Below are 27,465 nucleotides of genomic sequence, written 5' to 3' on the forward strand. Positions count from 1 at the left end.
TTAAGTTCCCACATTTTATCCTGGGGACTGGAATGAATCTCCTGATTTGACACACCCAGACTTCTACCTCTTCACCCACTATGAAGAAGGAGCTTGGTGATTGTGATTTTGACAGTCATGATGGTGTCTGCTGTGGAGCATTTTGTGGAGGTCCAGGACAAATTATGTAGGAGGGGACTATGTTGAAACATAAATGTGCTATGTATTCTGCAACTAACTCCTTCTACCATAGGCCATGAACTTGTCCGTCACCTTTCGTAGATCTGAATGTCTGTGTCAACATTTTGGTCTCATCATTTGAATTTGTTCCACTTTAGGACAAAGAAGAAAAGTGAAGGTAAAACCACATTTTTAATAGTTTTTATAGTGGTCACTAAGACAAGTTGATACAGTTTAGCAATGATTAACATAATATATATATATACACTGTCTCTTTTAGGGAATTCTGTTCCAGGTGATAAGAGAGGCACAGATAGTAAGGTAAACCTGCACACATCAAAGCTGTGTCTATTTTTGTTGAGCATAAATCTTATCAGTTCAAGCTTTCCATGGGACATGGGTGTGTTTCTGTGCTTTATGACTGCCCTGTCAGAGGTGCTGCCTTGTTAGATTTGCATACTGGGTTAACAGTAGTGTGAGGCTTGTGGTTAAAGAAACTGTGTGGAGGTTAATTTCACTTATCACAACAAAGAAGTGCCTGTTTCAGTGGCACTGCATTAAAAAGTTGTTCAGGATTGAGTTACCATCTCACTCTGTGAATTGTCTCATGACAGCCTCCGGAGGATGTTACATATGCCTCGATCGACCACACCTCTGTCAATAGCTCAAGAAGACCCAGAGCTACCACAGATGATGATTGTGACTATGCTACGGTCAATGTCCCAGCAGCACTTCAACGGGAGTCTGAGTGCTCATCTAAAGAAGAATGTGAAGACGATTATGTACTGATGGGATAACCCGAAACAAGGGGACAATTTCACTCAGGCTGAAGATGCTGATCTAGAAGTCAGTTTTTTGTCCAATGTTTTGTCTTGGCATCTAAGAACTTGTTCCCAGTCAAACTGCTAACCAAGTCTTCATCGTCAATGGAAAAACTGTCAAATTGTAAAAAAAAAAAAAAAGAAACGTCCACAGTCTACAACAGCTGGTCATGGAAACGCCAAGCCCTGTGAAGTTTCTCTCCAAATTTGAGGTAACACAAGTGTGGTGTTCCGGCAAGAAGACAAACTTGCATCACACCTGACCTCCTTACAGAGCCAATCCCAACCTCAAGAGAAGAATCTGCAGCTCTTTAGTCTGATAAACCTGGATTCCTGAAACATCGTGACATCAGCACGTTATCTGGAATCAATACGTTTCTGAAACTGAATTCAGAACTTTCGCCATCTTCAAGTGAACTTCTTCAAGAATTGCAACGTTTCCCAAAGCTTCTGACCTGTACCGTACGAGTTACACAATGAGCTGCATGACGGAATTTTAATATCACTATGTGCTTGCAATTTTACACAATCATTGCTTCATTTAAAAAAATTCTGATAGCACATATTTTTTTTGCAGTCAACAACATGGTTGTACTAAAACTTGACTTTGGCACAATATTTGCACTGTGACCCAAATTCATACCGAAAGTCTGAGAACATTTTTAGCAACCAAAAAAAGTACATTCAGAGCACAGTATGCTGACTACATTGTTGACTTTTGGATGTGCTGTTGAAGGGTGATATTCTCCAACAGCAGAAAGGATGTTTGAGGGGCAGGAGCAAAACGGTAAAAAGGGCACCAGTTAATGTGGTGGACAGAAAGTCTTGATTACAGGAAACTTCACCACATTTTGTCGACTGGAAGGGCACCACAGAGAGCACTTTATCATGTTTAATCTATGATACGGGCATCCAAGAAGACACTTTCGCAGCGTTTTATTCAACCATGGGGCACCGGGGGGGGGGGGGGTTCCTGCTGAACTAAAAAAGACATTTTAATAAATTGTGTGGTGAAACAGTTCTTCAAACAACATTCCGTGTGTCACTTTCAGTGTAACAGCTCTGTTACCCTGTAAACAGAAAGAGACTTTGGTCAGGTTGTCTTGTGTGACAACAACTGCTGTCACTCTATGATTCTCTGCTGCCAATGAAAGTTTGATCTTTATCTGAAGTCTGTTGAAACAGAGCCAAAGCTTTGCTCCACCTTAAACTAAAGCTTTAGTTGTTGAAGTTTAGACCAACGTTTAGCTGCCTCAGTAGCTATTTGTGCCATTGTCTAAATATCCAATCCATGATGGAAGAATTTCATGTTTATGTTACCGTGTCCACAACACAAACCTTAATCTGCATTTCAGAGTTTGTGCTCATCTTTCAGTGCTCCTGAGAATTACTGCATGGCTGCACACCAACCAGATATACTAAGAAAAGTTACTTAAGACTTGAGAATTTACATGTTTTTATGTTTTGCATGTGTCTGCAGAATGCTAATTTGTTGTCAATGCCAATTGTATCTATACAGAACTATTTATATGTGTGACTGTGTTTCCATTGTTTCATTGTGTGTTTATTGACATCTTTATTGATTAAAGGTTTACAGAGTACAACTTTTGTTCACAATTCTGTTGTATTTCTATATAATTTGTTACGACATAACTGATGTCATAATCCCTTTGTTTGAAGGTCAAACAGAGAGCAAGTCATGTTACTGAGAGGCGAGTGGTTGACTGTAACTAAGTTCATCTACTCCAGCACTGTTAAGTACCAATTTCGAGTTACTTTTACTTTACTTGAGTCTTCTCTCTTTTCATTATTACTATTACCAATAATCATTGCTATTATATTTAATTAGTAGTATTTTTGCATAAATAGCCACCAAGAGCTTAAAAATAATGTTTTGTTTCAGAGTAAACTACACACTTGTAGGGCTGAAATGATTGGTTTCATTGATTGATTTGTCAATTAAAGGTGCTGTATTTACGGATTTTAGATCAAAACATTCAGAAATTTACAAATATGACAAACATGTGGACATTATGTCAAAGATATGCGGGGACATCTAGTGAAGTTCACCTGCTGACCAGTGATATGCTATTTTCACCTAGCAGATGTGTGCAAGCAGTAATTTTTTATTTTATTTTTTTTAAAGATTTTTTCCAGCATAGACACCTTTATTAAGCAGTAGACAGATAGGAAATATGGGAGAGAGAGGGGGATGTGACATGCAGCAAAGGACCTCAGGACGGAATCCAACTGGGGTCGGCTGCGTATGTGGCATGCGCTCTAACCACTCGACCACCTGCAAGCCCGCAAGCAGTATTTTTGCTATATAACTCAAGCTCTCTTAGCTTTTTAATCAGATAAATAAACTAAATACTAAAATATAAATATAAATGATGTGTAAAATTAAGGATTCTTTTTTATTACACACTGTGTAAAACAGGTAGCCAATTCGTACATGTTGCACTTTTAAAATTATTGATAAAATTAAAAAGGGAAACCAGCATGTGTTCACATTTGTTGAGGTGGAATCATAAAGCCTGTTTGCATGAAAAATAAGTTAAACAAGTATTAAATAGGTTCCAGTTAAGTTTCGGTCTAATTACAATCAAATAAACTTGATTGGCTACTATAACGATAGTTGTCAAAGTATTTTTTTTAATGCAAAAACATTTTATGTTTCCACTCAAATGTGACAATTTGCTGATATTTAAAATCAGTTTAAATTTTTTTTATTGTATATGTAAATTATTTTGAGGTTCAGACCGATTGGATGAAACAAACACTGGGAAGGTGTCACTATGGACCTTGTGTAATCGTGACTGGGTTTCTTACTATATTCAGAATCTCTATAAACCAAACAATCAATCAGGTAATGGAGAAAATAATCAGCAGATTACTTCATAAGGGAAATACTCATCATACAACAAAAATCACTTAGTTAGGATTAGGGACAGAATATGCTTTGTCTTTCCCAGTTATATCGCCGCAATCATGACTGAAAAAAACGTCTTGTTAAAAACTGGTAGTCATGCTGCCATAACTGTCACGCCACAATCGTCCCCTCCTCATGCTGACATGACAGTCGGCTCATACACATGCAATTTGAACCTGATGTGAGACATATTGTACAGATGTTGATATGATACGCATGAAACAAATACAGACATCACAATGACAACATTTCATGGACAGTCATTAGTTGCATACTTATACAAAATAGTTCAGAGTGAGCTCCATCTCAACAACTGCAACTGTGAAACACTGTTTTAACATTAATGCGTGACTAAAGACAAACTAAAGGGATGAAAGAATAATCATACAACACATGTTTTGCTTCAAGCACTTTTACTTTAAATACTGATAACATTCACAGACATTTACTTGAGTAACGTTTTCAAAGCAGACATGTAACAGAGTATTTTTACAGTCTGGTTACAGCATTTTCCCAGAAGTAAAGAATCTGAATACTTCCTCCACCACTGTGCAAAATTAAAAGAGTTCAAATGTGCCATGTTCTCTGGACAGAAATACATTTGTGTAGTTTCCTTTTTTCAGTTCAACTAAATATTCAGCGTGAGGGTCAAGCTAATTATAGTAGCAGCAGCCTACAATTTTAAAAGCAGTGCATGATCACGATGGTGGACGATGTTCTGCTGTCCACCGGTAGATGGCAGAGCGATTCCTTGGGGGAGAGAGACATAGAGGTGATGTCAACAAACCTTAGCAGTGGCAGCAAAACAGACAGAGCTTTGAACTGCAGAGTTACAGAAAGATTACTCACCAGTGCAGATAATAATAATAATAATAATACATTTTATTTCATAGGCGCCTTTCTGTCACTCAAGGACACCTTACAGTAAACAAAGACAATTTAAGCCACAAAGTACACAAGAAAAGAAAACAGTAAAAATTGACAGAAAATTCATTTAACTAAAAAAGGTGATCTTAAACAGGTGTGTTTTGAGTTTGGACTTGAAATCAGATAGTGTAGTGATGTTCCTTATTTCGGGTGGCAGAGAGTTCCAGAGCCGGGGAGCAGAGCGGCTGAAAGCTCTGCTCCCCATGGTGGTGAGACGGGCAGGGGGGACAGTCAGCAGAATGGAGGAGGATGAACGGAGGGTGCGAGAGGGAGTGGCGATATGGAGAAGATTGGAAAGATATGGGGGGGCAAGATTGTGAATGGCCTTGAATGTTAGCAGAAGGATTTTGAAGTCAATGCGGGACTTGACCGGGAGCCAGTGGAGCTGCTGTAGGACGGGAGTGATGTGGTGGATGGAGGGGGTTCTGGTGATGACATGGGCAGCTGAATTCTGGACCAGTTGAAGTTTGTGCAGGGATTTGTGGGTGAGACCGGAGAGGAGGGAGTTGCAGTAATCCAGACGGGAAGTGATGAGACTATGGACGAGGATAGCAGTGGTATGGGGAGTAAGGGAGGGGCGGAGGCGGTTGATGTTGCGTAGGTGGAAGTAAGCAGACCGGGTGATGTTATTGATGTGAGATTGGAAGGAGAGTGTACTGTCGAGGATGACACCCAGACTCTTAACCTGTGGGGAGGGGGAAACGGAGCAGTTATCAATGATGAGGGGGAAACTGTCGGTTTTGGAAAGTGTTGACTGTGTGCCAATGAGAAGGATCTCAGTTTTGTCAGAGTTGAGTTTTAGTAGATTTGAAGTGAACCAGGATTTTATTTCAGTTAAGCAGTCGGTAAGGGAGGAGGGAGGGAGGTTGGAAGTGGGTTTGCTGGCGAGGTAGAGCTGGGTGTCATCTGCGTAACAGTGAAAAGTGATGTTATGTTTGCGGAAGATATTGCCAAGGGGAAGGAGATAAATGATAAAGAGGAGGGGCCCCAGGACAGAGCCCTGAGGCACACCAGAGGTGACAGGGGAAGTGGTTGGTGAGGTGTCAAACTGCTGACATCGCCTGCTGACATCGCCTGGCAGAACGTGGAAACACAAACCAGCTCAGACAAGAAACTTGCAAGTGTAATTTTAGTAATGAATTTCTCAGCAAATGAAAATTCTTACCTCAACATTATTTTCGCTTGTACAAAAGTAAAAATCCTGCCAAAATCACCAGGATTGACACAACAGTAAGGATACGTGGCCAAAAATAACCTGTAGTGAGAGAGTGATGATTAATGACTTGTTAATAATATACTGGAGCTCCCATATATTTACAAAGTTATCATATGAAATATAATACAAAACACCAAGTAGCTGTTTTAAACCCAGATTTAGAGCCTTTCTCTTGTCCAATGCTCTCTGAAAGATCTGACCTTTTGTGAGTTTTGGTTCTAAAATCTTATCCTCTCTCCAGTACGGGTGGCTGACAGCACAGTTCAGGTTTTCTGTGTTCGTTCCTTCTGAGATCTCCAGACGACTCTCTACTGTAAAAAATCCATCTTTGTCAGACGATGTTTTCACATCCGATAAGTTTCCCTCATGGCTCCAGAAGATGTTGGCAGCAGGTTTTCCTCTTTCAGCTTTGCACATTGCCACCATCTTGTTGTCCTCTTTCTCTAACCAGGCTGATATTCTGGGAGGAACTGAGCCAGGGAGGACAAAACAGATAAATTAGATTGTTTTTTCGCTATCTCTTATACTCAGATGAACATTTTCAACAGGACTGTGAGATCGGTACATTATGCCGAGGATCAGGGATACTGTGTCTTGAGAGTTCAGAGCAACAGAAATTAACTGACAATATCTCGCATTTTGTAGTGGAAGGAACAGGTTCAGTAGTAGATATGTCAAGGCGAGTAAAACATAAAACTACCTGTGGTAATGAAATAAAAGTAAGGAAAGGCAGGCAGAATTTGCCTGATTTGGGTGAATTTTTTTACATTTGATAAGTAAACTTTATTTTTCTAAATATAATTCTAAAAAATCTTCTATCCTTGTGAGGAGAAAAGTCCTACCTGTGATGGCCACGTTGATCTCATAACGATCGATTCCTCCTTCATAAACCGACTCACATTTGTAGACCCCTTCGTCGCCATTGGTCAAGTTTGGGATGTGCAAGTATGACTGAGTGCTGGATGTATAGAGTGACTTGCCATCTTTGCATGTGTCTACTCTTCGCCCTCCATCATCTAAGGATATCTTGCATTCATTTCTGTATTTCAACTGTATTGTCCAGATAACATATAGTGTCTCATTCCACGTCTTATTGCTGCATGTCAAGTTTACGTCACTCCCCTCGTTGAAGGCTGAATGTATGACAACTGAAAAAAAGAAAAGAATACTTTACACATGGCGGTGCCTAGATTGTACCGATTTTATATTCTAGGTTTATTACACACGGTGCACATGTTCTGATGAACACAAAAACATGTAAAAGAGAGATTCAGTTCTGCATTGGACATTGACAAGAGAGGAAAATAAAATGAACAATAAATAGCATCTTACACAGAACGAAATGGGCAAACATTTGGTAGAGTCCCTTAAAAGATTATAATTACAATCCAAAATTGACTAAAGATTAATATTAAACCTTTTTTCTGCAAAGAAGAGTTATGTTGGAAATAATGATTAATAGGAGAAATGGACACGTACATTCATATTTTCAACTCCAGGTGCCCTCACTTGTATCATTTAATATTTTAATCCTTCTGCAAAGTAGCCAGAGAGAAAAGGAAAGAAATGATTTTACCATCACCACCGATAGAAGAATCGTTAAAGCTCGGAGAGGTGGAATGATGAGTTCCTGTTTGAGATGGAGGTGGATGTGAGGAAAGAAAAAGTTTGTAAAACAATGAGAAAAAAAACGCACACAAGTGTCCAGTTGATAAAGCAACAATCTGGGTGGTTTGTGTGCTATTTGTTATTAAGGATGTACAGCCAAAGAGCACGATCTGCAGTGAAGGCTCAGGGTTCATTCATAATCTGCCGATCTACACACACAATGCACATCCCATCTACAAACAATGCGATAGTCACCACTATATAAAAGACCTCATCAATGCCAAACAGTTACACTGTTACTGATGGGCTGAAAGTTAATGACTCCAACTTAGTAAAACTGTTCCCTCATGCTCTCTTGAAAGTCATATCACAAGATAAAAGAGACATAGTATGAACCTGTTTTAACCATTTTCCCTGCCTTGTAATTTATTTGTTTTATCAAACCTCTAACCTAACGTACATGAGAAATACCCAGTACTTATCCATTTATAACCCTTATATACTAAAATATTACACTGTAGCTATCAAGCCGTAATCTAAAGGGTTGCTGTTCCTGCTTAAATGAATGACTTAAACCTTTTCAAAATGTTCAATCTCATTAACGTCATTAGATAAAAGATTATTATGTCTTACCAGGTCCTAGTCCATAGACACTGACACATGTGAAACAGTAACACATCAGCAGTCTGTCCATTAGGCTTGGCATGTTCATCACTTGAGATCTCAGATATCATCTCAAACTGCAGCTACTGCAGAGGCACATTTCACTTGAGATAAGTTTACCACTTCCTGACCTCGTACATAAATCCGAAGACCATCCTGCACATGTGAGATGTTCAGTGCATCAATACAAAGTAGTTCAGGATGTGCACGCACACGAAAGCAGCATATTGTGTATTATTTTTGCAGTTCAATACTGTAATACACCCTTACAGACATACTTCTTTACACAGATTGAGGTCATCGTCAATACAAAATCTGGGACACATAGTTCTAAAGGTTTTTAAGTGGGCTTGTCACTTCAGTGGACTGGGGATTTCCCTGTAAGCAACCCAGCAGGAAGTCATGCAGATCAATTTATTTTATACATTCACATTTTCTCTTTGAGGGAATCCTGCTCAAGATAATAAAAGCAGCACAGTAAGTAAACCTGCCCACATCAATGCCGAGTCTATTATTATCATAGTTACCAGTTCCAGCTTTTCATGGGACATGGGTGTGTTTCTGTGCCTTTATGACAGTCCTGTCAGAGGCGCTGCCTCGTCAGATCTGCATACTGGGTGAGTGTGAGGCTTGTTGGAAAGAAAAAACTGTGCTGCTGTTTACCACAGGAAGTCATAGCCACTTACCACATAAAGAAACAGGCTTGCTGAAGTAGCACGGTTTTCAAAAGTAGAAGAAATGATGTGTGACATATGTTCAGGATTGAGGATTTACCATCTCACTCCTTGTATTATCTCGTGACAGCCTCAGGAGAGATTTAACATTATGCGTTATTTAGAGCACAATACTGCCAAATAATCACGAAGAATTAATGTTACTAAATACCAGTTACATAAACGTTACTGAACTGTATGGGCAATAGACCTAACTCACACGGCAGCCATTTCCCTCCAACATCTAGCTCAGGCCGGGAAACAAATTGTTGGAACAAATTGTTGTTATTTCACAGCTTACCAATTGATTGTGATTGATGGTGACAATTCGGGGGCACATTCGGCCTTATTTCAAGGTAAAACAACATTTTTGATAACCCATTAGCTGATTTTAGCACCACATTAGCAATGTCCTAGCTAACATTTCCGTTTGATTACATCGCATCTTTTTCACTTCCAGTTTTAGACAAATGTCTCCAAGATGTGTGTTAATATTTCTGAATCAATTCACATCTTTGTTCGTCGTATAACATCAAAACAGTATTGTATCGAACAGTAAATTACACTTGTCATAGAAAAATTGTCAGAGAACAAAACGTGTAAGCATCTCAAGCCTGTGGTGACCACAGACCTAATTTCAGGCATTTAACTGTAAACCCATAAACCCACAGTGAATTAGCACCTGAGAACTGGGTGGGCCTAACCCAGCAGGGCTCAAAAACATAAATGAAACATCCTGCACACCCCATTTATCAGGTCATCACAGACCACAGGGTAAATGAAAAAGTGAAAAATGTCCAAGAGGAGGTCAGGTACTGGATACTCATCAGTCCTGAGTCATTCCAGCAAGTACAGACCACGAAAAGGAGCCAGTCTTGTCCAAGAGATAGAAACCTATAAACAGGGTCTATACCATAACACTGCCCTATATCTGTTCTCGACACACATCCCACTAAACAAGGCTTTTGACAGTGCCACGCTGTCACATACGCTGCATGAAGACCACATTATCTAGAATTGGAGGAGTAGAAGGAAGCTTTACTTGTTGGACTTGAAGAATATTGCCAGTCATATAAAAAGGTTTTAACAGCTCGGAGCCTTTACTGTTAGTTACACATGGACCTGATTGACTGAGAAACTTAAAGCCACTATGTGTCCGTCCATGATGTAACAATGTCATGTTTCTGTAATTGTGTCCACAGCACATAAATAAAGCAGCATTTTAGAGTGTGCTCATTATGCAACTGTCCTGAGAACTGCTGCACATGGCTCAAAAATACTTAAGATGGATATTAAGAATATATATTTTCATGTTTTGTTTGTGTCTGCAGAATGCGTACATTTTATGTCAATGCCTGTATCCACACACATTTATTTATATGTTTGACTGGATGGATAATGGAGTGGTTTATTGTGGTTTCATTGATCTTTTTATAAGTTTAAAAGTACTTTTTGTTCACAATTCTGTTGTAATAATCAATTTTATCACTGAAAACGTTTGAAGAAACTGATGGCAATAATCCCTTTGTCTGAAGGTCATACTTCTGTGAGATTTTTTCGCAGCATTTCATAAAAGAAACCATGTTGATGTGTTCACCATAAACAAATAGCTGTATAAGAGTACAAGTGTGAAAACAAAATAATCAGTGTGAGGAGTGGGTGTCAGGTTGGGGTAAAAGGGAAGACTATGGAAAAGGGGAGGGTGGACCCAAATGCAGTTACGGACGAGAGGCAAGGATATGGGGAAACAAAAGGCGAGCTTTATTTAAAAGCTGAACACAAGAACAGAAGCAGGCAAAACGGGGGGCGAGAGGCAAAGTAGCAAATTAAAGCAGGGCAAAGTAGCAATCAAAAACAGCAAGACAAAGTTCAAATCAAAAGCAAAGTTCAAATCAAAAGGCAAAATGCAAAACTCAAATCCAAAACACATATCATGGGGAACAAGGATCAGACAGGAGCAGGCACATGGACGGGAGCATGGACAAAGACAGACGGTGACAAGAACAATGACCAGACGAGGAGTGAAGGGAACACAGAGACTAAATACACAGACACTGATGACAAGACGAGGAACAGGTGAGGTGGACCAACAGGTGAGACAACGAAGGGGAGGAGCACATGAGAACATGAAGGGAACAACGCAATAGACAGAGGGAGCCAGAGGGAACATAGGAAAATACACGGGAGAAATTAAAGGACACATGAGGGCATGGAAGAACAAAAGACACAAGACAAGATACAAAGACATAAAACCAGAGTCATGACAGTGGGATACTTATAGCTGCTAAAGCCTGCGATTTAAAAGTAAAATCAGAAGGTATCGACACTGTCTTTACAAACTGGTGTGTGCACCTGACTATTATTTAAGACAGATTTTAACTATGAACCTGCATGTAAGCATGTACAGTGCTTTTCATCTTAAACAAACTGTAAAACAGCTCATGATCATGATGGTGGACTGTTTTTGGATCTCCACCAGTAGATGGCAGAACAGACCCTCTTTCAGTTTCCATTCCTGTCCCCATAATGAGTTCCTTCAGAAATGGGTTGATGTTCATTATTAGGACCGCTGAATGAACCAAATTCTGAATGAACCCAAATTCCAAATTTTATTCTGAGTTCTGAAACGGATGACAGAAACTGAATGTTCAGCCAAGTATCGGTTAGCTTTCTGCTGCAAACAACACACAGTGAGAAACAACCAACTCCTTTTAACATTTGTGTCAAATTATTGTAACCTCTGATGCAGTATTCACTATGTTGTGCAAGTGTATGATATGTGATCGAATAAAGATTTAATAAAGACATAATTATGCTTTAAGACATTACATGAAAACTTAACATAGTTATTGTTATATTATCTTGGGATAACTTTGTCAATAAATTACACCTGTGCTCTCTGTTCTGCACTTTTGATGGTTTAGAGGCAGCAAGATAAAAGATAAAAGGAGCACTGAGAGGTTTCGGGGAAGAGATTTTCAGCAGAAGAGACAGGTCTTCATTGAATATTAATGCATGACTAAAGACAACTAAAGAGCTGAAAGAATAATCATACAACACATGTTTTGCTTCAAGCACTTTTACTTTAAATACTGATAATATTCACAGACATTTACTTGAGTAACATTTTCAAAGCAGACATGTAACAGAGTATTTTTACAGTCTGGTGACAGTATTTTCCCAGAAGTAAAGAATCTGAATACTTCCTCCACCACTGTGCAAAATTAAGAGTTCAAATGTGCCATGTTCTGTGGACAGAAATACATTTGTGTTTTTTCCTTTTTTTCAGTTCAACTAAATATCCAGTGTGAGGGTCAAGCTAATTTTAGCAGCGACAGCTTAGAATTTAACAGCAGCAATCTCACAAGTCTGCAGACTCTGTCTTTCAGGGGCCGTGGATACCACTCCCAATTGTGAAGGAATTACTACAGCAAGCAAAACTAGTTTAAATCTACGACCTGGTATAAACACCTGACTATTGTTTGAAGACAGTTGAAACTATTCAGCAGTTCTAGATTTAAGTTTGAATTATTTGCATTATTCAGAGACCTTAGCATGATGCAGTGTGTGATCATGATGGCTGACGATGTTCTTCCATCCACCGGTAGATGGCAGAGCGATTCCTTGGGGAGAGAGACATAGAGGTGACGTCAACAAACCTTAGCAGTGGCAGCAAAACAGACAGAGCTTTGAACTGCAGAGTTACAGAAAGATTACTCACCGGTGCAGATGTGGTTGGTGAGGTGTCAAACTGCTGACATCGCCTGGCAGAACGTGGAAACACAAACCAGCTCAGACAAGAAACTTGCAAGTGTAATTTTAGTAATGAATTTCTCAGCAAATGAAAATTCTTACCTCAACATTATTTTCGCTTGTACAAAAGTAAAAATCCTGCCAAAATCACCAGGATTGACACAACAGTAAGGATACGTGGCCAAAAATAACCTGTAGTGAGAGAGTGATGATTAATGACTTGTTAATAATATACTGGAGCTCCCATATATTTACAAAGTTATCATATGAAATATAATACAAAACACCAAGTAGCTGTTTTAAACCCAGATTTAGAGCCTTTCTCTTGTCCAATGCTCTCTGAAAGATCTGACCTTTTGTGAGTTTTGGTTCTAAAATCTTATCCTCTCTCCAGTATGGGTGGCTGACAGCACAGTTCAGGTTTTCTGTGTTCGTTCCTTCTGAGATCTCCAGACGACTCTCTACTGTAAAAAATCCATCTTTGTCAGACGATGTTTTCACATCCGATAAGTTTCCCTCATGGCTCCAGAAGATGTTGGCAGCAGGTTTTCCTCTTTCAGCTTTGCACATTGCCACCATCTTGTTGTCCTCTTTCTCTAACCAGGCTGATATTCTGGGAGGAACTGAGCCAGGGAGGACAAAACAGATAAATTAGACTGTTGTCCTTTGACAGAGTTTGACTATCTCTTATACTCAAATGAAAATTTTCAACAGGACTGTGAGATCGGTACATTATTCCAAGGATCAGGGACATTGTGTCTTGAGAGTTCAGAGCAACAGAAAGTAAATGACATTATCCAACATTTTGTTGTGGAAGGAACAGGTTCAGTAGTAGATATTTCAAGATCCTAGCAAGTAAAACATAAAACTACCTGTGGTAACAAATAAAAAGTAAGGAAATGTAAGCAGAATTTGCCTGATTTGGGTGAAGTGGACATTTAATAAGTAAACTTTATTTTACTTGATGTTTTCTAAAATATCTTCTATCCTTGTGAGGAGAAAAGTCCTACCTGTGATGGCCACGTTGATCTCATAACGATCGATTCTGCCTTTGTCAACCAACTCACATTTGTAGACCCCTTCGTCGCCTTTGGTGAAGTTTGGGATGTGCAGGTATGACTGAGTGCTGGATGTATAGAGTGACTTGCCATCTTTGCATGTGTCTACTCCTCGACCTCCATCATCTAAGGATATCTCACATTCATTTCTGTATTTCAACTGTATTGTCCAGATAACATATAGTGTCTCATCCCACATCTTCTTGCTGCATGTCAAGTTTACATCACTCCCCTCGTTGAAGGCTGAATGTAAAAAAGGAAAGAATAATTTTCAATCCAAAATTGACTAAATATTGAGATTAAACCTTTCTTCTGCAAAATAATTTTTTTTCAAAGCATTCTTTTTAATATCTTAATTTTTTCAAATTAAAAAAGTGTTCGAAATAATGGTTAACAGGAGAAATGGAAACGTACATTCGTATTTTCAACTCAAAGTATGAGGCATGGAAACATTTCAAAATGGTCAGCGCTGTATTGATGTGTAGATGTATTCAGGGCAACACCCTCTACATGTATGAGCAATATGATGTAGATGGGAAATTGAATGTTGAAGTTATAAGGACTTGATGCTTTATGGCAAAGCATCGAAATGGTTCGCACCATCATATAGCGTAAGCGAAAGCTTTTGATAACTTTTCATCATCAAGGTATGAGGATGATACTGAGTTAATGACTGAGTTTCATGACTGTGGTGTTAAATCTATAGGAGGAGATAGTTAAATAACAAGGATTGGAAATATATCAAAATGGCCGACTTAGTATTGATGTAGAGACATATTCAAGGCGACACCCTCTACATGTATGGGCAATTTGATGTAGATGGGAAATTGTATGTTGAGGTTATGAGGACTTACAAGATAGCAAGCGTCACGCATGGTAAATATGCATATTGAATATCGTTCATGTATGTGCACAGTGGCGTGCGCAGACTTTTTGAAGGGCAGGGGCGAAAAGGAGGGCACATAAGCAAGCGTTTTGGCTCCCAAGAGGGCACTTTAGCACGCGTTTTGGCTCCCAAGAGGGCACTTTAGCACGCGTTTTGGCTCCCAAGAGGGCAGTTTATCATGTTCTAACCAGCCAAGGGGGCAGTTAAGTGTGTTTTGCCAACCAAGAGGGCACTTTGGCACGCTTTTTTGGCTCTCAGGAGGGCACTTTAAGCGTGCATTTTGGCTCTCAGGAGGGCACTTTAGCGCGCGTTTTGGCTCTCAGGAGGGCACTTTAGCGCATGTTTTTCAACAATTGGGCCACGAGGGGGGGCGACCTTGTGCACATCACTGTATGTGCATGTAGGGGGATTACAGTGGGGGGCACTACAGAGTCCCCAGGCCACACCCACACCCAAAGACATTTATCAAATTTTTCGCCAGATGTGATGTATTCCAAATTTGGTGACTTTTGGGGTATGTTCAGGCCTCCAAACCTGCGCTTACTTTTGAGAATATGAAGAATAATAATAAGAAGAATTCCCAAAGATACAATACGTCCTTGGACGTTGTAACCTGCTCGGGCCCTAATAAAGTTGGTTGTCCTTTATTCTGATCCGATACAATAGCAGTAGCAGATGCCAATTTCACCACCGGTGAGATAATGTGAGATAACTTGAGACAACGTATCATCCAGTCACCGGTGCCCTCATGTGCATCAGTCAAATGAAATGCACCTGCAAAAACAGAAGTTTCCATCATTTCTGGTGTTACTCGTTGGTTAGTGTGACCATCCCTCCACCCAGGTACTAGGCGTCCCTGTTTCTTTTGGGTTGTGATTGCAGGTGCTGAATGGAGGGTTGTCAGCTGCATGAGTGACACCTGGGCCAGTGTGCTCTGCCTATAAAGACCGTCCTCATTCTGCAGACGGCCTCTCTGGGGGACTGATCCCTGCTCACTGACAGGCCTGATGGCAGTATGTTTTCCTTGTTTCTTTTATCTGCACATATATTGTTACACACACATACATGCTTTCATGACTGATACTGATCCTTACACGTTTTCCTTGATTGATTTATGTTTTTGGGACCAATAAATAGCGATTACTAGTAGCCAGCTAGTGTTTGTCTCACTACTTTAGCACAGCCTCGGAGCCTGGTTGTGACACATTACATTATGCAAATGAAAACCTGTAAAAAGGTGCAGGTGCAACAAACAGTGAGGAGCAAAAAAAGATGTGGGTTAATCTGGTAGCGATAACTAAATCCATATTTTATGGATGAATTCTTAATTTGCCATGGAGATAAGAAGACCTAACTCAGCATGTTTCCTCAGAAATGAACAAAATCAAAACAATGAACCTCAAATGTCTTTGAACCGTTACTTGTCTTGTCAGGACATCTCTCTGGTTGTGCAAAAGGACAAAGGGGTGCTTGAATCAGTAAAGCAAAAGTAGACTATATAGGCATGTCACGTTCATCTTTTCCTCTTTGCATGTGGAATTTTTTGTTTGTTTTTGCTGTAAAGGGCCAAATGTTGTTTTCATTTATCAAATATTTTGATGATTAGTCACATAAACTTAAAATGGCAGTTTTAGTAAAGCTATAGAGTAAATGGAACTCAGTATCCTTTCGAAGTAAATAAGAATATGAATATACACTCTATATAACTTTGAGATAAATGATAAGACAAGAAAAACCCAGTACAGATTTTAAAAAACTAAACCATTATCGATACATTAGTCAGGAATGAAAATTGTAATCAGTTGCGGCTCTTGCACGCTGAAATCTCTGCTGAAAACAAAGACAGATACAACAAAAAAAAAACCTTGCCAGTAGTTTTGTTTTCAAAGGAAAGTACTGCGCTCCAGTCTCCCCACTTCCAGAAATTCTGCTGGGCACCACAGCGGACTTGAACACTGTAATCTTCATCAGGATACAAGTCCGACAGAACCACTGACCGCAGACCTACACCAGAGAAGTTACGCTAAACACATATATTAGACTTAATTAATTTTTGGTATATAGATGCGACACAAAGAGACAATGCAGGCTGAAAAAAGCTTACACTTGATGAAAGATATGTTGTTGCCCATGGATACATTACAATAAAATTGTGGTAGAAGAATAAGTGATATTGTCAGACTGACACACTGTATATTGAACAGAAATCATTAAGGACTGACCAAAAAACAAAGAGGTATTCTGTACGGACTAATAAACACAGACAAATGCAACACACCCAACTCACCGTTGTTTTGTATCCATGGGAGTTAAGCTCTACCTGGCAGACTAGAGGCAGTGAGGAATAGCTGTTGTACTCCCACTGCCACAGCACAGTGGCATTCCTGGCATTGACAGGCACGAACAGGTTAGTTGGTGCTACTGGACGCACTGAGGAGAAGGAGTGAAGCAACATCAGATGGGTGTATTTCATGTCTAGGTTTACCTTTAATTTGAAACATTGTGTGAAAAAATAAATAAATGTGTATCCATCCATTAATAAGGGTGGTATACCTACCTCTGTGACCGAGTTCAGCGGAGTCAGTGAGGCTGTACTGGCCAAGAGGATTCACTGCCACCAGTGTCCAGTTACCCTCCCACTGGTTCACAGTGTACCCTATCTGCTTCTGTTTCGGACTGCCCCCAACAAAACAAAAACAGATGAAAAAAATAAATAACCGAGAGATTTGTTAACAGTGTAAAAATTAAAACAAAATATAATAAAATAAAAGTAACTAAACTATAGATGCAGACAAACATATTCGTAATGTAACTTCTCTTTTGGCCCGCCTTCATACAATTCCTGTAAAAGATCTATCAATGATAAACGGACACACATAAGCAGCAAGCAGTTACATAGACTGAGTGCTTTACGTTTCTTGTCATCCTCTCTTTCTTGTTGAATTTGTTTCTGGTCATAGAAAAAATTTTACCAAGAAAGGCAGGGCAAACTATCATAAATAATGCAAGTGAAACTGTACCACATCCCGGCACAGCTATGAATCTGGCCAAAAAATCCAAAATAAATAATCCATCATTGTAACCTCTGTCCACGTGTTATGGCCCCGAATTAAACAGAAACAAAAGACTCGAACAAAAGGAGGCCAGTAACATATAAAGGACGCCGACTCAGCACAGTCAATTTAAATGTGTTTATTTAACAAGAGAAAAGGGCAGGAGTTCCTGGCCAAACTGAAAAAAAAGATAGAAGAGACCCCAGACCAGCCATGACCGTCGCATCTGGGGAATCCTCCCAACTAAAGCTGCCTAACCAAAAACTACTAACCTATTAAGAGAAAAACAAAGAGATACGAAAACAGGATTACCAGGAACTCAAACCCAAATTAAAACATTAAAGTCCTGGCGCTCTAACAGGCCAGGGAACTGAACCCAAACTCAAATCAGAAACAAAAAGGGAAAATAAACAGCAATAGACTGTGAGGCCAGCGCAGCCTCCCTCCTCCCGCAACACACCTGTAATGAGAGAGAGAGACAGCCTCCTTTTACCTGCTCAGGCGATTACCCGCACCTGAGCTCAGGAAGGCAGAGCAGGGCGGAGACAGAGGACACACACACACAGGGCACTGACCTGGCCACCCGTAATACCATGCATTATAACTTTCTGCTAAGAGTTTAATGTGATGTGTCTGGGCTTTATCTTGTTTTCTTTGGTGTTCTAGGTCCACAGATTTGGAAAGCATTGCATCATTCATCTAATTAAGGTTTAAGAAAGTGATTAGGTAATAATATCTCAAGATTGCCAAAGTCTAACTGGTTACTGTTTCGTTGTATCACTGACAATCACCACTTGTGAGAAATCTTGTCGCTTGCACTCTGATGTAGTATTTCTGACAGTCTCCTGTTTTTTCCAGCTGTCTTTTGTCTAGCTGCTTTCAGCCTTTTCCAATACACAGTTTGTTTTCTTGCTGTGACAAATAGCCACCCCTTTAACATCCTTCATTGTTACTGTGTTGTTTACTGCATTGATAATGTCACAGCTGTGTCACATGATGTCACTGTGACAATCAGTTATGAATCCCGCCTACATTGACAGTGTACTATCTGCATGTCGGCTTGCACACCTAACACCACGTTGTTTGGTGTGGTCTGCGTTTTCCTTTCTGTTTGTTCCTTTAGGCATAGGTGCTTGTGTCCCACTACACATATTTGACAAACTGTAGCCTCCTTTTTTTGATGTGTGAGTGTGTGCAGCTGTGTAGCTTTCAACAAGTATTGGGTTTCAGGTCATGTTACAGCTCAGGTGATGTTTTGCTATATTTAAAAGTAATTTATTGTGCGTGTGACTCCGAATGTGGTACCTCTCGTTCACAGAGTAGAACGTTTCTCGTCTGGCATAAAAGTGTGTGTCTCGTCCTTCATTCCACTGGCAAACTGCTGATGTTAAGTCACGAGTCTCGCACACAAAATCAGTCAGCAGTGGTGGATCTGAGGAAGGGGACAACAAGAAGAAACTTACTTGTTTACTCATATGCATAAATATATATACATAATGGAATAATCAGCAGACTCTTCTGATTAACCCATTCAACCTATCTAGATATGATATACGTTCACACTTCTTATCCATCCAGTTAATTATCTTACATCCAACAAACATCACAGCTCCAGTCAGTTTTGTCTTCAGGTTGTCATAACAAAGGATGTTGGTTCCTGTACGTCCAGTAGGATGCAGATCAACCAATGTTGCAGCGTAGCTTCGCCTACTCAGTCGTGTCGTGTTCATGATTCCTATGTTGACAGTGTACATTGTACCAAAGAACTTGCCCTCTTCCACAATGCAACAGAAGGTGATGTTAGCCCCAACAGGCAAAACTCGGTCCTGGGGGTACATCTGGAATTTCTTATTGCTGGGGAGATCGCTTCCTGAAAAGAATGCGTAAGGGAGAATGAAGAAAAAGAACATCGTGAATATGTTACTAAAACAGTTAGTAACCCACCCACACCTCCTTGGCAAACAGTTACAAAGCATTATTAGGGCCCGAGCAGGTCTTGACCTGCGAGGTCTGCGAGGTCCCTATTGTTTTTGTAGTGACTATTTTTCGTCCCAAATGATCGCATTTTTCACTGCCTGAACAAACCCCAAAACTCACCAAACTTGGAATAAACGTCACACCTGCTGAAAAATGTCATAATCTGGTGTCGTCCTCAATTTCCACGACTAGGTGGCATATAATCAAGTGCATTTTGGCTTATAACTATACTTTGTTGCACGTTCAAAAACCTTATATCCACACATTCAATGAATTCCGCTGAATCTCCTGATATAGGCCCATTTCCACCTAATTCATGAAATGCCACAAAGCTACTTTTTCGAACTTTTCCCAGGCAATTTCACCGATTTGCACGAAACTTTGCACACAGCAAATGTGGACCCTCCTCACAAAAAAATATTAGAATAGAAAGAACTTTGATATTCCAAACAATACTCAACTTATTAAATAATAACCTCCTATACATTTTGTTCAAAACACAAAGTGTTGCATATCTCCACATTGGTTTGTCCGAATAACATGAAACTCAGGTTTCTACTTCCCCATGAGCTCCTGAGGCTCTGTGCAACATTTTTGGCGATGACCACAAGGTGGCGCTCTTTAAATTGAACTATTTTATATCTCCACATGGGTGTGTTGGATTAACACAGAATTTGGCAGAATTATTGCCAATGCCCTTCTGACAATAGCTGAAGAAGATGTTACCGATCCGCCACTAGGTGGCGCTCTGGTGGATGTCGAATGTAATATTTGGCACTGTGCCCACACCAACACTTATGTAAATGAAATTCATTGGGGTGATATAGAATGGTCCCTGTGATTCACAGACCAAAAATGACCAGCAGCTGACGCTATTTTCAATGCAAAAGCGATTTTGGCCCGTAACTCCATCATAATATTTCGCACATTCTCAAACCTTATATCTATGCGTTCCCTAAATTGAGCTCAATTCTGTGATGTACGCCTACTTTCGCCTTAAGTTTCCCAAAAACAAAGAAAAACATACTTCTTCAAACTCCTCCTATGCAATTGGACTGATTTGCATCTGTGGACCCTCCTGACAAAACGTTATCAAACAATTGTGATACTCCAAATCACGCCAAAATATAAAAGAATAAATTCCTGCACATTGTGTTTAAAACAGACAGTCTTACATATCTGGCGCTTTTATTGCTAAATGACCAAAGAACAGCTTAACTTTCATCGGATTTGATTCTACATTCAGGCATCCTCCACCAGAGGGCAGTACTTTAGCCTTGCTAATGGAGACAAACCTCTGTTTAAGAGTCTGTATGGTCACACAGTGCACTGCTGTCATTATTTGTTCTTTATGTAGATTGCAGGGAGTTCTTCTGACTTCAGCATACATTATCTAATACCGGTGGGAGCAGGCCACCAAATTATAAAGGAACGACTTCCTAAACGGAAGGTGTTGCATGAACAAGCCCCGACGGCAGCATGCTTTGTACTAGCAACAGCAATTTGGTGCTTCAGTATTCTGAATTGAACTGAATTTGAATTAGAAACAGCCTTTCTTTATGCTTCTCTCTAATGCTGTAATTCATAGCACATGGATATATTTATTGTGCCTCTAACCTTGAAGTATCTGAGTGTTGCTCCATTCACTTGTCATCTGTCCATCTCTTGAGCGGATTTGGACCGACAGCGAGGTACATTCCAGAGGTTCCACTGAGGTCCAGTTCCACTGGTGCCGACTGTTCATCGGATTCACCGGCACAGACACTGTCTCCTACATCCAACACACAGAAAACACAGTGAGGGAATGAGCAAGAACATCATGAAGCTTGATAGTTGGTCATCGGTGATGACATTCGTAGCTTAAGAAAGAAAGTTAAGTGAGTAAAGTAAAAGAAAGAGAGTTGTCTAAATTATTGTATCATCTGTGTAACCTTTGACAGTCAAATAAACTAGTACAGCAGAATGTGCTGCAACATATTGGCTGATAGTATCTCATTGCAGATATATCTGTATCGGCATAACATGACACACACGAGTGTCACCCTTTTATGGCTTGTCCACCAGAGAGTTAACCTAGTGCATTTCCTTGTCGTTATTGTTTAAAATAATTATTCAGGGGCGCCGTTAAGCTCAGTTGGTAGAGCGGGCGTCCCATGTACAGAGGCTTTGTCCTCGCTGCAGTGGCCCCGGGTTTGAATCCCGGCCTGCGGCCCTTTGCTGCATGTCACTTCCCCTCTCTCTTTCTCTCATCCTGTTTCCTGTCTAGTTTTCAGCTGTACTTTCTATTTACTAGAGCCTTACAAATGCTAAAAAATTACTTAAAAAAATAAATAATAATAATTAATCAAAGAACACTTGTTAGGAAAAATATCCTATAGGCTATAGCACTCATCTCATCAGAATGTAACCAACTTGCAATTAAACGATGCAGTGAGAAAAGCATGAGAATAAATGAACAAAAAGAATAAAGGCTCGTACATAGATGACAGTTTTATTGAGTTCAGTTCTTAGAATCATGAGGTCAAAGGTTGTGGCTGCTCCTCCCAGCCAGGATATGGATAGTTGCTGTGCAGACATGTCCGATGACAGGCTCACTTGCTGGGGTACAGTAAGTTCTGGAGAAAAAAATAATCAGGACAGGATTAAGTGATTTAAAAGTATACAGAACCAAAGGGCAAACATTTAGAGACAGAACTGCATCTACATTCAGCATTATGACCACTAAACATTGGATATCTGACTGTCTATTGGCCAGGAAAGGCCGAATTGACATCAGTACCAGAAAAGACATTTCTCAGGCAGCTGCTTTCAGACCACATATGGAAACACTGAAATCAGGCAATGAAATTTAAATTAAAGCTGCAAGCAGCGATGAACAGGCCCTCGCAGTCCACGCACGTCAGGACATGCTGCTGTCGTGGCTAGTTCAAGAGGTGGGGGACTCTAGTCGCAAATTTGAGGACTTGAGACTTACTTGACTAACACTGATGAAAGACTTGACTTGACTTTGACTTGTGTGGCGACCCCTGTTGGTGCTCGACAGTGGGGTCTGGAGTAGTTTGCTGGTTGGCAGGGGGTTGGGCCAGCCTGGCAATCTGGTAACTGAGGACACCTGGGCCGGTGAGCTGGTTTGGTGTGTATAAGCAGGTTCTCATTCATTGTGTCTCTCTCTTCCCTGCAGACAGACGCCTGTCTCCCCAGATGACAGGGCAGCCTTAAACTTTTGGGTTCCTTTGGTTTTCTTTTTTGCACTACACAACACCCACACACACCATATTCATCATCACGCATGCACATCTTACACCACTGGTTATACTGACTTTCACATGCTATTGTCTTATTTGATTTATTCGTACTATTGATTTAAATAAACATCTTTTTGTTATTCCTTTAAACAGTGCATCTCTGTTGTTTGTCATGGCCTTGAGCCAGCTGTGACACTTGGCATTCATAACTTGAGACTTGACAAAGACTTGACACAGATGACTCGAAAGTCATTTCTTTCTTTCCTTTTTTTTGGCGCATATTGAGACGTTAGTTTTGTTTTTGATACTTTGCCTTTAGGTAACGCTATGACGTTTTAGGTGCTATTTAATGTTAGGCTTGGCTTCAAAGTGATTGTGCATTGTGAGAACACATATCGTTAATGTAAAAGACGGCGGTGGGGGCTGAATGTGGGCACGTTACTAACTTTATGTTAGTAATAGGAGCTAAGCTAACAGAGCTTAGCTGGGTGCTCAAGTCTAAACATAGGGTTTTCCCTGGCTATCTAAGGCAAAAGCGGACTGCCTGGGTGATTTTGGCTGCCATCTTGGTTAAAGCATGTGTGTGTTTAAGATATAGCGTCTTCTGTGCGCACAAAGCCATTATTTTAAATGTAGGTGCGGATTATGCACGCTCACAAACCAACACGACACCGTATCGGCACACATTCCTCAATATTGTTCTTATTGTCCATGTGCCTTGCAATGAGAGGCTCCACACTTTACAAATACTACAAACTTTTGTCTGGATAGATGGGCACAGATAAGGCCTCTGCAGCTAAAAGATGCCTACTGTTATTATCATTATCATCATATAATTATAATAATAATAATAATAACAATAATAATAATAATGAAGAGAAGAGAAAAAAAACGCATATTGTTTGTGGTGTAGTAATAGGTCTAGTTTATGACTGTTCGCTTACAATTGACTTTTTCCCTGTTCATTTGATGTGTGGACAACAAAATAAATGGATGGAGGGGATGAATCTGATTAAATAAGTTCAACTATTTTTCAAAATATCAGGTATTTCATGGAAATTACATAATCCAATATGGCCACCACCATATGACATCATGATATGCAAATAAGATGGGAACATTTACTCCCTAGATAAACTTTAGGTCATTCTCAATATTTGTCTCATTTACACTTTGTCTCTATCTCAAACCACTTTAAAGCCAGCGCTTTCTGAAATTTAGATGTCAAAATCTAGTATTTTTAAAAATAAAACCCGGCGCCTAAAGGGTTAAAGACGAACCGCTGTGTAATTCACACAGAAAGCCGGTGCTTCAGCTCTGAAAGAGGCGTGACGGTACACGTCATGATGATGACGTTGGTGTGTTTTCAAGCTGTTTCCCGGGTGTCCCTCCTGTCAATCTAACCCTGCGGATAGCTTACAATCATATGGATGCTGTTATTATGTGTAGTGATTGAGATCCTGACCCACCAAACATCATGGAAAGTGACAAAGTTACGTTTTTCGCGCTAAATTACATAACTACATAATCACCATCACTAAACAGAACCTGTCTGAGTCACTCGCAGGGACGGAGGCTGTTTTGGTCAGGAGGGCTAACCCTCGTGGAGATTTATTTTCATCACAAACACGTGGTAAGTTAGAATTTTTTGACAATGATAAACCCTGTTTTTCAGGCAGAAAAGTGCTGAAGAGTTGGTAGGACGGGCGCTTCTCCACTTATAGCTGTGGTATTTTTTTCCTCATATAAGTTTCCAAAGACAGTTACAGTTACGGTTACTACGTTACTTTTCTCTTTATAAAGTTGAGTCAGACTGAACAATCGACACATCCCCGCTCCGCGCCGCCAGCTTATCCGTTCACATTGGTTCGGTTCACCAATAATATGGTTCCCTGCATGCAAACAGCAGCGTGAATGGGGCTATTGTCTCTCCTACTGTTTCTCATGGAGCTCTGCCCCATTTGAAAGAAGGGGGCCCGCATGTGCAAAGACGCCGCCTCCGAGATGTAGAATGTGTTTTATAGAAGAGAAACACACATTTCAGGACAAAACAGACATGTCCTGTGATATTTAGCCTCCTTTTATAGAGGGGGAGGGGGAATAATACCTGAGAGTAATATTCTCAGCTGTCAGTATGGTGCAGTTACAGGGTTGATAATCTAATCCTAATCCTAAATTATACAACTGCAACCTGCCCCAGCAGTAAGCCATTACAGATTCCATCCTGTCAGACCTCATTATAAATTTCTACATGCCACTGTCCATGATTGAAAATCAAAGCTTTCATCACGTCCCAGTTGCTTGCATGCAACTGCTTTAAGGGTTCCTATACAGGGGAAAGGATTTTTTAAGAGTTTGAGCAAATATGTGTACCAGATCAAGAAAAAGCTTGACCACATCATCTGTGACAATGCTGCAAACATGAAAAAAGCATTCACAACATGTTTTCCAGGGCAGGGAGAAGAAGATGATGACATCGGTGATCCTGACATTTAGATAACCTGACAGTGGAAGAGCAACAGAGGGTTGAAAACTCCTTGAGCGCAAAAACCCAGATGAGACTTCAATGTTTTGCTCATACTCTTCGTTGGTTGTAGGAGATGACCTAAAAGAGACTAAGTTAGTCAGGAGAAATTTGAGGAGGAGTTTGGCCACCGTGGAATCCCTGCCTCTGTCATTACACACTGGAATTCCACTCTGAGACGAAGATGAGATGAATGCACTTTCTGACTACTATTTTTTGTCAGATTTGATTCTCAAAGAGGCATGCCAGATCCCCCAAACCACTGATGAACTCTCCATATTCAGCTGACTAACTATTTAGACATTTGTGATGGAGAGAGCTGCCTTCAGTTTTGGGCCCTGAACTGGCACACCCCCCCCTCCCCTTGTTCAAGGTGGCAGTAAGAGCTATGGCAGTCCCTGCATCAAGTGCACCTGTTGAACGCGTGTTCAGCCATGACGGAGTTATAATGCGAACCCATCGCTCACAATTAAGTGACAAAGTACTGTCATATTTGATTTTTTGCAAATGCAATGCACTGTAAGTTGCCTGTTTCTAGACATCAGGATTGCTACCAGTATTTTTTTCTTCATGATTATTAAAGAGAATTATCAAATTAAGCAGTCTTGTCCAAATAAGGTGTTTGGTGTTACAGAAAAGTCAAAGAGATATTCAAAGAGTGAGCACTTGTGAAAAATTCTGTTGTTCCCATGCCATGTGTGGCAAATTATCTTCTATAGTTGGTGTAGATTGACTCTATACGGCCACATGAGCCTTTATTTTGTTAATAGGTTGCAGATTCCATCACTCTTTTCACTAAGTGACAGTAATGCAGAAAATTGTTTAAAATAAGACAAATAGTATGTTTTTTAAAAGTTACTCATTTGGCCATCCATGAAAACGCTACTTAACTTGAAGCTTAATTGACGAAGTTTCAGGAGCAGGACCACACCTCAACAGCGCCAACTTCCGCATTTCTATAAATAACCACCTGACCCTCTCCTCTGCTTCGCTCTCGTATTCTGCACCCCCCCCCCCCCATTTCTCTCCTCTCCTTCGTAGGTCCATGAGGGAGTCCATTGCTGCCCGGGAGCGGCGGCGGATTCTCTACAATAATCCCCACAACACACTCGAAGAACTCAAAAGAACCAAGATCTTCGACACTTCGTTTTTCTTTGTCACTAATAAATCCTTAAACGCATCTCGTTGACGGTGTGGTCCTTGCCAGTGAACTCCCACTTTTCTATAGTAATACATACTTCCTACGGGCAATGCACTAGTCCTAATAAAAACACACACAAGTGTCCAATTGACAAAGCAACAATCAGGGTGGTTTGCGTGCTATATGTTATTAAGGATGTACAGCCAAAGAGCCCAATCTGCAGTGAAGGCTAAGGGTTCATTCATAATCTGCTGATCTACACACACAATATAATTCCCATCTATAAACAAAGACTGAAAGTTAATGACTCCAACTTAGTAAAACTGTTCCCTTATGCTCTCTTGAAACTCATATCACAAGATAAAAGGGACATAGACACCATTGTATCAACCTGTTTTAACCATTTTCCCTGCGTGGTAATTCATTTGTTTTATCAAAACTCTTCCTTTTATGATATACATGAGAAGTACCCAATACTTATTAATTTATAACCTATATATATTAAAATATTACACTGTAGCTATCAAGCCGTAATCTAAAGGGTTGCTGTTCCCGCTTAGATGAATGACTTAAACCTTTTCAAAATGTTCAATCTCATTAAAGTCATTAGATAAAAGATTATTATGTCTTACCAGGTTCTAGTCCATAGACACTGACACATGTGAAACAGTAACACATCAGCAGAAAGGCATGTGGTAGTCTGTCCATTAGGCTTGGCATGTTCATCACTTGAGATCTCAGACATCATCTCAAACTGCAGCTACTGCAGAGGCACATTTCACTTGAGAT

The 27,465-nt window shown here is 40.1% G+C and overlaps 2 protein-coding genes and 1 long non-coding RNA gene across 10 annotated transcripts; all 3 read right to left on the minus strand.

Annotated features, from left to right (window-relative positions):
* Nucleotides 1-4,306: 4,306 nt before the first annotated feature.
* LOC115587558 (cell surface glycoprotein CD200 receptor 2-like) lies at nucleotides 4,307-8,439 on the minus strand. 7 transcript variants are annotated; one of them, XM_030427456.1, is made up of 5 exons: nucleotides 7,632-8,059; nucleotides 6,898-7,203; nucleotides 6,256-6,525; nucleotides 6,005-6,094; nucleotides 4,307-4,662 (listed from the first exon to the last, which is right to left on the minus strand). In XM_030427456.1, exons 1-4 carry the CDS (start codon nucleotides 7,855-7,857, stop codon nucleotides 6,012-6,014), a joined length of 885 nt encoding a protein of 294 aa, XP_030283316.1. In that variant the 5' UTR covers nucleotides 7,858-8,059; the 3' UTR covers nucleotides 4,307-4,662; nucleotides 6,005-6,011. The 7 variants fall into 7 exon arrangements, with proteins under 7 accessions (XP_030283316.1, XP_030283311.1, XP_030283313.1 ...); XM_030427453.1 differs by adding an exon at nucleotides 8,297-8,439 and having other exon boundaries at nucleotides 4,309-5,913; nucleotides 6,005-6,525; nucleotides 7,632-7,685; XM_030427455.1 differs by having other exon boundaries at nucleotides 4,309-5,900.
* A 3,661-nt stretch (nucleotides 8,440-12,100) lies between these two features.
* On the minus strand, nucleotides 12,101-14,780 carry LOC115588345 (uncharacterized). 2 transcript variants are annotated; one of them, XR_003985310.1, is made up of 5 exons: nucleotides 13,803-14,775; nucleotides 13,146-13,415; nucleotides 12,895-12,984; nucleotides 12,761-12,803; nucleotides 12,101-12,662 (listed from the first exon to the last, which is right to left on the minus strand). It is a non-coding gene; the product is annotated as an uncharacterized LOC115588345 (long non-coding RNA). The 2 variants fall into 2 exon arrangements; XR_003985309.1 differs by having other exon boundaries at nucleotides 12,895-13,415; nucleotides 13,803-14,780.
* Nucleotides 14,781-15,910: 1,130 nt separating this feature from the next.
* LOC115588160 (leukemia inhibitory factor receptor-like) lies at nucleotides 15,911-27,441 on the minus strand. The gene is made up of 9 exons (XM_030428548.1): nucleotides 27,309-27,441; nucleotides 22,245-22,381; nucleotides 21,384-21,537; nucleotides 19,381-19,659; nucleotides 19,095-19,221; nucleotides 17,294-17,412; nucleotides 17,024-17,166; nucleotides 16,606-16,740; nucleotides 15,911-15,928 (listed from the first exon to the last, which is right to left on the minus strand). The coding sequence occupies exons 1-9, from the start codon at nucleotides 27,400-27,402 to the stop codon at nucleotides 15,911-15,913; spliced, it is 1,206 nt and encodes a 401-aa protein (XP_030284408.1). The 5' UTR covers nucleotides 27,403-27,441.
* Between the last annotated feature and the right edge of the window lie 24 nt (nucleotides 27,442-27,465).

This window comes from Sparus aurata, chromosome 9 (assembly GCF_900880675.1).
Source record: "Sparus aurata chromosome 9, fSpaAur1.1, whole genome shotgun sequence".
NCBI lineage: Eukaryota > Metazoa > Chordata > Actinopteri > Spariformes > Sparidae > Sparus > Sparus aurata.